This window comes from Struthio camelus, chromosome Z, assembly GCF_040807025.1.
Source record: "Struthio camelus isolate bStrCam1 chromosome Z, bStrCam1.hap1, whole genome shotgun sequence".
NCBI lineage: Eukaryota > Metazoa > Chordata > Aves > Struthioniformes > Struthionidae > Struthio > Struthio camelus.
The window spans coordinates 38,316,584-38,327,893 of record NC_090982.1 but is presented as its reverse complement, the minus strand read 5'-3'; the positions used below and the strand labels follow the sequence as shown (position 1 = coordinate 38,327,893).

General features: G+C 41.6%; 1 protein-coding gene across 2 annotated transcripts in view; it reads left to right on the top strand.

Moving 5' to 3' along the window:
* The first annotated feature begins 282 nt into the window (after positions 1-282).
* The window catches only part of LOC138064425 (solute carrier family 12 member 2-like), a 63,564-nt gene continuing 52,536 nt past the window's right edge, over positions 283-11,310 (top strand). Inside the window, exon 1 of one of the 2 annotated variants that reach the window (XM_068926963.1) lies at positions 283-1,116. In XM_068926963.1, coding sequence (XP_068783064.1) covers positions 475-1,116 — 642 coding nt within the window. In that variant the 5' untranslated portion in view covers positions 283-474. The remainder of the gene's footprint in view (positions 1,117-11,310) is intronic. The other variant, XM_068926964.1, reaches the window with a different exon arrangement.

Here is an 11,310-nt window from a genome sequence, read left to right as displayed (position 1 = left end):
GTGGCGCTGTCAGAGCCGCGGGCGCGGGGGGAGCCGCCGCGGGGAGGCGTCCTCGGCTAACGGGCGGGCTGAGGCGGCGGGGGGCCGCGGTGCCGCGAGAGGAAGGCGAGAGAGAGCGAAAGGGGGGAAGCCGGCGAGGAAGAGGGCGGTTGGCGTGGGGCAAGAGGAAGGTGGTGCGGCCGGCTCCTGCTGAGAGGAAGCCGGGGCGAGCGGAAAGCGGCGGCGGGGGGAAGAGGGGGGAAGGAGGCGGGGGGCTGCCGCGGTGGGCGGGGGAGGGCCGGCGGCGGCACCGGCAGCATCATCACCTGGCGCTGCGGCGGGGCGGGGCGCGCGCGGCGCCTTGCGTTGTCTCCGGTGCGGTGCAGCCCCGGGCGCTGGTTGGCGGTTTAAAGCAGCGGAGCCTCCGCCGCCGCGAGGGGGGTTCAGAGCAGCCGGGGCCGCCGCCGGTTGCGCTCGGCCGCCCGAGGAGGAGACATGGAAGGGAAGCAACAGCAGCAGGAGCTGACGGCGCTGCCGCCGTCCGGCTCCGCAGAGCAGAAGGCGGTTTCCGTGCCGGGGGCCGTGGGTGAGGAGCCGCGCTTGGAGGGCAAGGATGCCGCGGCAGCGGGCGGCGCGGAGCCCGGCGCGGGGTTGGCGGCAGCGGTGGGCGATGCGCTGGGCAGACCGCTGGGTCCCACGCCGAGCCAGAGCCGCTTCCAGGTGGACCTGGTCGCCGAGGGCTCCGGCCGCCCGCCGGAGGCGCCTCCGAAGGCGGGCGAGGAAGGCGGCGTGGCAGGGAAGGGCAGCGAGGAAGCCAAGGGCCGGTTTCGGGTGAATTTCGTGGACCCGTCGGCCGGAGATGAGAGCCCCGGCGAGCCCGGCGGCGGCAGCTCGGAGGGCGGCAATGTCAGCTTCCAAAACGGTGGCGACACGGTGCTGAGCGAGGGCAGCCTTCACTCCGGCGGGCACCACCACTACTACTACGATACCCACACCAACACCTACTACCTGCGCACCTTCGGCCACAACACCATGGACGCTGTGCCTCGGATAGACCACTATCGCCACACGGCTGCCGACCTGGGCGAGAAGCTCATCCGGCCTAGCCTGGCCGAGCTGCACGATGAGCTGGACAAGGTGAGCGGCCGTTACCCGGCGGCCGTTGCCCGCCGCGCGCGCCGGCCGTTACCCGGCGGCCGTTGCCCGCCGCGCGCGCCGGCCGTTACCCGGCGGCCCGGCCTGTCAGGGGGAGCGGCGGCAGCAGCCCCCGGGCCGGCGCCCCCTTGCCGCCTGCTAGGGCCGCCCCCGGCCGGTGCGGTGACATCTCGGCGACAAATTTACTGTTCAGGGTTTGTTTTCGCTCTGGCGGCTTGTGCATTGGGCTGAAATATAGGTGGGTTTTTATAGGAGGTGAAAGCCTGCCGCGCTCCCAAAGAGACGAGCAGTGCGATTGAATGGAGTCATTTATGTCTTTTTGTTCTCTTTCAGTGGTGCAGTGGGTCTTTTCTCCTCTATATTTCTGGGAGATAGACCCCCAACATAAGAGGTAGCTATAACTATATGTTAGCAGGGCAGATGTTTTCTCCAGAGCTGATAGAGGCTCTCATGTGGAGATGATCAGTTTTCTGTTTCTAGTCTGTATTGCCTTCAGCAAATGGGAAGCTCCAGGTCTGCAAGGAATATTAGGTTGGGGAGTGGAATGCAAATAACTGGAAGAGATACTAGAGGTATAGAGGGATGCACTAGCTATTAGTGGTGACAAGATGTTTATCTGGTAATCAGCTGAAAGGCATGCCATCTCTCTTCTCCCTCTGCACTCTAATGCTGAACCAAACGGTCATCTTGCATAATGGTGCAGATTGCATGGATATAGTTGAAGCTCCTTCATATTAAGCAATCTCTTCAGTCGCATTAAATAGCCCTGCATGTGATGAGGGCTTTGTGATCAAGGCTTCCAAAATTTTCAAGCTGTGCATGTCAAGTTTTTTTTTTTTTTTTTTTTTGGAGAGTCAGTATGTTATGAGATGAGTTACAATGAAAGCTTATTTGTGTTGTAGACTGTCTTTATTAAAAGACAAGCTTTTGCTGAACCTGGAATTTGATGTCATTTTTAGATCATATTAAAAGGGAAACCAGATTAGACTATCACAATGCTGTTTTCTTGCAGTCGGAATATTGCCTCTTGGTATTTGGCTATGCTCTAATAAGCACATATTTTAGTGGGTTTTCTGCTGGTTTAGTGAAAAAAGGGAACATGTGGGTTACATCTGAATGAAATGAAGAATATTCTTCTTCCAGAACTCTTTTCATCTTATCTTTCACTCCTTATGTGTTTTCTCATGGAATTCCACCTATTTTCTTTTAAGGCTCTCCTGTTTCTTTTAGTATCTTGCTGTGTTTGACATTAGTTTATATAATATGTGTCACTGATAAGATTCCTTTTTTATTCTTTATAGATAATGTATGCTGTAGTTACCTAATTCCTAAGATTATATAGTAGCCCACATACTACTGGAAAGAGGCAAGAAGAAAGATGTACTTAATCTGCATGTTTTTTTTTTTTAAGGGTGAAGTTCATGCCCTTTAAAGTCAATGAGATAAACTGATACTGGTTTGAATGGAGCCGTCCTGAGCACATTTTGTCCTGTGTCCCATGTTCCTCCCTTTCCAATCCTCCCCCTCTCCCCCCAGTCTATAAGGCAGTTCAGGGCAGCTGAACTGATATATTTTTTTTTTTTCCCCACTCCTTAAGTATGTTTCTTGAAAGCATGACTCTTCATTTGTTTAGATGTAAGTCATTTTTTGGTGTTGCAAGGAAGTATCTCTATAGCACATCTCGGATTAGATATCAAAATCCTTACTAACTGTAACAATAAATTACTGTTGCTTTTCCCCTACCCACAGAGTTAACTGACTTTCTTCTTTAGTCTGATTATAAGTTAGTATTGAATGGGAGTGGCCAATTACTGTTTTGTGTATAGAGTTAGATAAACTGTAAATAAAACCACACAACATTGGAAAAAATTCAGCCTATTTTCACCTAATTTCTGACTTCTGGTCCACATTAGGATGAGGAGGAGGAGAAGGGAGCAAGTCCTTAGATATTCTTTCCTGTAAGCAGAAAATTACCTGAATTTTTAACCTTGGCAGACAGGATTTGAGTGTGTTTATATTGTAGAAGTCAAGGAAGTGCTGTGCTGAAACGTCTCAATAGTGTCATAAAGAATTTAACATATTCTGAAAGTATAGTTTCTAAAAAAAAAAAAAAAAAAAAAAAAAAACACCATGATTTCTTCATATTATATTAGAAAGCATAGGAAGGAGTTTTCTTGATATGTTATGGTATATAGGATCTGCGGGTGGACCTAATTACTGGATCACTCTCAGAACAGCTGCATTATAAGCACTGTTTAACTCAAATTACTATTTTCTAAAATGTCATGTATTTGTTCTGTGCTGTGGATAGGTATTTACATGAAGAAGACTTTTTTTTTGTTTTTAAGTGTTTCAAAAAAAGAAAAGGGGGTGCAATCTGCAATTTTTTTGTTACATTTGGTATTATAAAAAAAAAAAAAGCTCATAAAACTGCATTGTGTGTTTCTGGTTTTGTTTGTTTTTTTAGCCAGACTTTCAGAGGATCTCTTATCTTCATTCCCAAAGTGACTTCAGCTCCTGCTAATTACTGGTCATGGTGTCTAGTGTTGAATAATACCTTGCATTTAGGATAGGATCCTGGCGCTTACAAACTTGAAAAATTAAACTCCTTTCTTCAGCTGTGACTTTTGCACTAACTTAACTTGTGCAGTATGTGTGTCAAAGACTTAGCATGGTAGCCTCATATGTCCTAGTACCATTGAATAAAACTTGCACTAAATGGAAATGTACTATTATGCCTACAAAATGCCTGATTTGCTGTGGGAAATATAATTGGTTTTGATTTGGTTAGCTTCTTGATGTGGTGCATCAAAATTGGCAGTTACTTTGTGGCAGGATTGATCCAAAACTCTGTTTCCTAATAAAGTGGTTCACTGCTCTGTATTTCACTATTTCATCTTACAGTTGGATTTTGCACTCTTTTTTCTTCTTTTAAAAAAGTAAATATGTCTTGAGACTTATTCCAGTAATATTGATGCTAGCGCCAATTAAAGGGCAGAAAAATGTTTTTCTTAGTTTTGTTTACAAGATTCGTGTGTTTAACTACTCTTTGGGTTTTGTTCTTACAGAAAAGCACTGTTTGAGGAAGATACACATACACGTACACAAGGCGTCCCTTATGACAAGAGTTTGTCCTGGTGTCATGGTAGGAGAGGTGTTTAATCACCTCAAGTGTCATTTAGTCATTGCAACAGTAACTTTTACAGCACAGAAGTTAAGGGATTGTTCTTGAAACTGGTTGTGGAAACACACCTGGGGGCTGCTCTGATGCTCTAATCCGCATGAGTTGCGTACTATTGAACTTGATCTACCATGTTCCATTTCAAGCAAGGGGGCTTGTCTTCAGTTATCACTGGTTGTAGATGGCCAAGGTGATCAGTGTGTTGCTTACCCAGTTAGTATGAATTAATCTTCATTCTGTTTAGAGGGATGGTAGAGGGAACTTGGAGATACTGTTACAGTCACTAATGTCATAGATAAATTGCTGCTTTGCAGCAGCGTTGGTCTCCAGAGATTTAGGGTTGAGAATAATGGTTATTGGCAAAGAAGTTGAGCGGCAACCCTATAAAATTTTGTTGTGGTTGCAGCAGTATCCTCAGTGCAGCTGGGGGGGGGTACTGCCTTTAGAAAACATCAGGAACATCATTAACATAGCCTAATAAAACAAACATCTTGCAGTATAGGAATATCTGTTCTGCCTAGGTCAGCTACATCTATAAGTAAGGCTATAGTATGTAAAAGAATTTTCTTCTTTACTTTGAAATCTGCCTTTTTATCTTCCTAAATGGAACAATACCCTAATATTATAGACCTTATTGTTCTGCCCTCTAGAAGGTGAATGCTTTTTAAACATTCAAAATTGGACAATATTTTAGTTATTCGCTACCATGAGTTAGTGTATAACGTTTTTAGTCTAGCATCACCTTGATTGGGGGCGGGGGGATATTTCTTGGAAGAAGAAAAAACTTTGCAGTATGGGAAGCATTTTGACTTAACACATGTCTTTTGTTCAGTCACTTACAGCTGCAGTAAGTAGATAGCATGTGAACCAAGCCCTCTACTGGTAGTTTTGTTCTCTTGTTTGCTAAATGCTTAATAAATGTACTAGTTAGTTCCCTTGACAGACTAGAAGGCAGTGATTTCAGAGAAAGATCTTCACTTTCCTCTCCTCCATCCCCCCAAAACAAAAAACATTTAAAAATGCAACTGTGCACTCTGCTTTCTCTCACACAGAAATCCATGCATCTGTCCTCTGAGTTTGGAGACAGAAGTAAGAAAAAAGGCAATGCTACAGATAGTTTTGAGGCAGGATGGATTGACTTTGACTCAGGTTGGATAATTATAGTTTTTTTTAAACTATCTTTCTGGCTTTGGTTTTGTACTTTCTTGAAAGAACATTGTGATCTTCTTATATGGTAACTGTTCAAATGTTTACTTAAGCTTAGTGAAAAGGCTTTATTCAGCACTGCTTGTTAACAAAGAATGTATAGGCTCTTGAAAATGGTAAATGACTGCTGCACATCTAACCTTGTCTTAATTCTTGGTTTGTGTCTAACAGTATTTGTAAAGAAAGCAGAGGGCACCTAAAGATGCACGGAAGAAACTTTAGAAATTGTCTCTGCTAGGATCACAAGACTAGAAGATGATTCTAGATTGTTTCTCAGCTGTCAGGATAGCTGACCATATCATGTAAAGTCTGTATTTTTAAAAACTAGTTCCTCCTATTGCCCCCTATTAAATGAAGACAGAGGCCCTCTAGCAGATTGCAGTCTCTTAATACCTTACTAAATGTTACTTATCAACGGTAGGCTTCTTAGTTTTTTGAGTCAACATAATTTAGCTCAAACTCCTTTAACTCCTTTCTTGCTGTTCTTTATATTTTTAAAAAATATTTGACTTTTCTTTCTGAACTTCATCTTACTAAAATAAAACAAGGCAATCTCTTTTAGTCTTGTTTTCTGTACTTCTGGACTTCCTAGAAGCCTAAAACTGTTGTTGTTCATCATTCTTAAAAAGACTGAGCTGCCTGCACCTGTACCCAGAAGAGGTTTTACCAGCATCACATGAAATGGCATTTTAATGCTTTTTTTAAATTTTTTAATCTCTCTGTAGAAAATCCTCACTTTACTTGTCCTGATATCACACTTGCCTTTTTTTCCTTTCTCTTCTTTTTTTTTTTGTTGATGATGGTGATAGTTAATATACTGCTCTGTCTCAGCAGCAATTCATATTAGTCCTCTAGGGTTTGTGTTTTATAAGGACCACGCGCACTTTGTAGTTTTAAACTGCATAATGAATCTCCTGATCCGTCCTTTGTGACGATATTCCGTAGTCCAAAACACTTGTGGAACTATGCAATCCTTGAACTGTCTTCAGCAAACCACTGACATTGTTCATACTACTTTGTTTTTGTTTTGTTGCAGAGAAGCTGGAGATAACTGAAGGATGTTAACAAGTTATAGTTGTGCAACCTAAGGGTGGGCTGCTGCTGAAAAGGGTAAACTCTTGCGCTCTCTCTTGGGCTAACATTTGTATTTACACAGCTTTGAGTTGGATGTAGGAGCTGGTCCGACTTGGAGAAAGCAAATAGAAAAACCAAACCTGCAGAAAACTCCCACTGGGTAAACTGGGTCGGTTTCCTGACCCGCTTCGCTGTGCCCCGTAAGCACTAATGTCACCAGAAGAGAGGGCCTGATAATTTGCAGGCACAGAAGAGCACAACCAGAGAAGGTGGGAGTGCCTGTTTTGAGGAGCCTGCCCTTTAATAAACTAATCGTACCTGCTATGCTGTCACTATCAATAAGACTAGTTCAAGACCAGAACCTGAAAGAACAGCAATAATTTCTCTCTAGCTTGACAAATGTTTCTTTCAGCATAAACTATTTCAGAATTGGTTAAAGAGGAAGGAGCTGCAGAATAAGTATTAATCTTCATCTTCAGATTAGTTTTTTCCCTCTTGGGTAGTGTATTTGATTAGACCTCCTCTGATTTCCTTTCCTGAAGAAAAACATTCTCACAGAGGAGGAGACTGGCAAGATCGCTGTCTTGAAGTAATTTGAACTGGTATACCATCTTCCTCTGCATCCTTCAGAACTTTTTCTAAAGCCTCATGCAATATTCAAATAACATGGGCAAACAGAAATCAACCTTTTCTCGCCTTTTTTGATATAGGAAATAGCAATTACAACATGCTCATTTGTTGACTATTTAAAAAAAAAAAACAACAACAATTTACTACTGGACTTAAAATTGTTATACCTTTCTTTCAGTACTTTGGGAGTTGTCCAGTTCTTGCAGCTTGAGCACATGGAACGTCTTTGATTTATTTCTCCACTCCAACATGCTGATTAACCTTCATAAACTTACTAAATTTTTTTTTTTTTTTAATATCTAAACTAACTAAAATGTATTTTCTGTGGCTGACAAATTTAGCTGACTTAGGATTCTGGCAAGTAACAAAATAATTCTTATCCAATCTCCTGAAGCCCTTTTAATAAGGAAGCTTGTCTCTTACATCTTCATTTCCCGAGTTAACTTTTGTTCTGAAAACTTACTGTATCAGATTATTCAGGTTTCTGAATTCAAAGAAAACAGCAACACCTGTTGCAGCTGTAGAGAGAATGCAGTGCCAGGTTAGTGTTTCAACTTACTCTTACTCTGAAGGTTTGTATGGTACAGAAAGCCCTAAGACTATTCCTAGTAGGGTACTTTTGAGCTGGAAGCAGTTGGGCAGCTTTAGCTTGGATGTGATGTTGCACCAGTACGAGCAAGTGCTGTGCTGTGTAAATCTACCAGCGTGGCGCTAGCTTAGAGTACCATGCCTTTAGCTACATCTACCACTTGATGGTATAATTTAGCAGAAGTTCAGCCAATGCTTAATTGATTTCTTTTTTTTAAATTACTTCTGTAGACTGTTTATCTGTTACAAAGCTATGCTTTAAATGTGGTTTTCATTACATTTAGAAATAGAATTATAATTAGAAAATGAAGTGTTGATAAAGTTACTCATGCTGTACTGTGGTATGATTATCCTTCCCCCTCAACTCCTGAGTGGGAAACGGATAATATTCTGTTTTGCAGGAACAGGTGAAAATTGTAAGGTGCTAAGAGCAAGAACGCTTCAAATTAACCTAATTTTTGAGGGGTAGTGTAGAAGACTTGGGAATTCTCTGTACTGAACTTTTTCAGCAAGACAAACAGGGATTCTCTTTTAGGTATATTTACAGAACATCCTATTTCTTGATCCATACTTAGCAAAACCGCTATGCAACTGTCTGGCTAATAGAATTTGATTCAGCTCTTAAGCAATTAAATGCTCCATCTACTTCATTCTGGAGACCAAGACAATTGCTGAAACACTTAAAAGCTCTCTAGCTGTTAGAGATGTATTAGCCTCATGTTTTGCAGATAATCAAGTGAAACCTACCTGTGTTCAGAACTGGATCTGTTGTTCGGAGAAGTGTGATTTCTTTTTTCATCTCAATGGATAGCCAAAGGAGTAAGACAATCAATATTCAGTGGTGAGTAATTGCTTTGGTTGTCATTCACAGTACAGTGATTCTTGTGGAAAGAATCAAATGCTTTGATGTAGTAAGGGAATTAGTAGTTTGGTTCTGGGCAGAGCAGGGAATGAGTTAAAGCTTTGAGCTCATGTTCCTTACCAGATGGTCCCAATTCTCCTGCATAAAGATCTGTAACATCTGCAGGGTAAGATTTGACTTAGGCTGGAAAGGACTTACTGCAGATATATACAAAAGCAGGAACATTCATTAAACAGTGATCCATCAGAACCAGAACTGAGATGTGAATTTTCTAAATATTAATGCATATGCTCTTCTTGGCTGGGATGCCTTCTCCACATGTGAAGTACCATATGTGTATTTCTTCCTCTTACATTGGACAAACGGATCCCCCTTGCAGTTTGTGCAGTGAGCCATGCCTCCTCTTCTGTGACTAGATGTTAATGATGCAATTTCCTGATAGCTAGAATAAGTAGAGACTTTTCCAGGTATTTCCTGGCAGAGGAAGAATTAAAAAAATTTTTTTTTTTTTTTTAACTAGTGGCAGATTACATTGATTATTTCTTGCCAGGAAGGCCTGGCTTTTCCTAGAATATTTCTGGGAGTGAGGAACATGAACGCTGTAAATCTGTCGTAGGCTAGCCACATTGAATAGCTGCTGAATGAAAGTCTTTTCCCTTTGGCTTTCATTTTCACATGATCAACCTGCCTAGAGTATTCATACCCTCCTATACTTACGGAGAGGCATACGAATTGAGATGTGAGGATGTAGAGAGTTTTTTTTTTTTTTTAATCTTGTTGCAAAATACTCTTATCTTGTAAGTAATCTTTTTTGGTGCGAGGGGGGGAGGAACACTATATGCGTTGTAGAGAGGAGACCCGACTCTTGTGTGCCTGCAGATGTTGACAGACTTTTGCTGCCATGTTATATGCGTGTGTGTATGTGTGAGTTTTTTTTTTTAAAAGCTGTATGTGAAAGGGTTCAGACTTGGTCATTGTATGCTGGGTGCAAGCTTTCAGATCTTGCTATCTAGACTTGAATGCTGTCCCTTGGAACTTTCCCTCCCTAAATGTAGCTAGTCTTCCTCTGTTGAAGCCCAGATCACAAAGCTCCTAAACTTTGACTTGCATTTAAAGAAATGCAAAGATTTCAGTCTGAACTTCCTATGCTATTGTTGAAATATGTTATGAAATAATGTTGACGCTGTCTCAGTTTTGAGATGAGTTAGCAAGCAAGCTACCTTTAGAGAGACTTTATTTGGATCAGATGCTTAGATAAGCATCACTACTTTTTTGATCATGAAGAGATGAAGAAGCAAAATTCACAATGGTACATTAGAGGAAAAATGTAAAGAAAGGGATGAGATCAAACTTGGAATATTGTGCAGTGTTCAAATGCCTGGATTACTTAATGTGAGGTGACAAGTTAATGATTGAGGAATGTTGCTGTGGCTGCCATCTACTGCCCTGAATTTTTCCCTCAGAAGGAATTTTTCCTAAAATATCCAGGGAAATAACAAAAAGAAAAAGGGACGGGGAAGGATTATCACAAACTTTAACCGAATTGTGTAACTCGGGGTAAATTCATTTCTGTCTCTCTCAGCTTCTTTTTTTTTGGTGGTGGTGGTGGTTGTTGCTCGTCTGTTTTTTGAGGTGGTCAGTCCAAGTTCATCAAGATCAGCCAAAGACAAGATTCTCTTTAGTTTCAGCAATTAAAGTGCCCTTACATATGGGCAGTTCTTGTTGCTTCATTTGCAAGTTGCTTCCAGTCCTTTTTCTTCAAACAAATGTGTACTAGCAAGAAAAATCCATTGCTTTGGTGTTGCTAGTAAGCTATCTTAGAGATCAGTCAATAAAATTGTATGCGTGTAAGACCTAAGTGATGGTGAGATTAATAAAGAAGGCTCCTATCTGGCCTCTGTAAGTATACTGTCATTCAATGAGGGTGGTATATTCATAAGCTGAAATCAGCAGCTTGAGTAAGTTTCTTGATTAAGTTTTGCTAGTCTGGCTAGCACTTAATTCTGCTGCTAAAAGTTGGGAGGAAGAATGAATAATTCTCTATCCTGAAAGAATTAAAGTAGAAATGAATTTTAAAATTGAGTAACATTTAATATGCATCTATACAAATACTGATTAATGTTTCTCTGTTTAAAAAAAAAAAAGGGATTGAGTTGCAAGACACGAAAATACGAGCTGATGACAGAGACTTGTAGTTGACTAATTCTTTGGTTGACGTGTTAATTGTAACTGTAAATTTCTCTTCTGTATTTAAAATTGGTCCACTGTAATCGAAGTACTGACTTCAGTTTTGGCTTAAGATAACGTTAGTGTTCTGTGCTTCTTTGAATCTCTTTAAAAAATCTCTGGAAGTAGATGCCAAAGGCATTTGCGGCCATATTTTAGATATGTAATTGTAGAGAAGGTAATACAGCCAAAGCGCTTAAGTTTTGCTCCCTTGGCTGTAAACTTGAACCGCTGGTTGCTAGCTTCAGTCAAAGAAAACCCTTTTCAAGCTCTTCATGTTTGATTCAAGGAATCCAGGTTTTAAGAACAAGTTATGCTTTTATCTGGATAATGTATTTCCTGTTGCTGTAAGTAACTTCTTGCTGCCATATAATAGGTTAGTAGATTTATTTTGGATTATGGCTGTAAA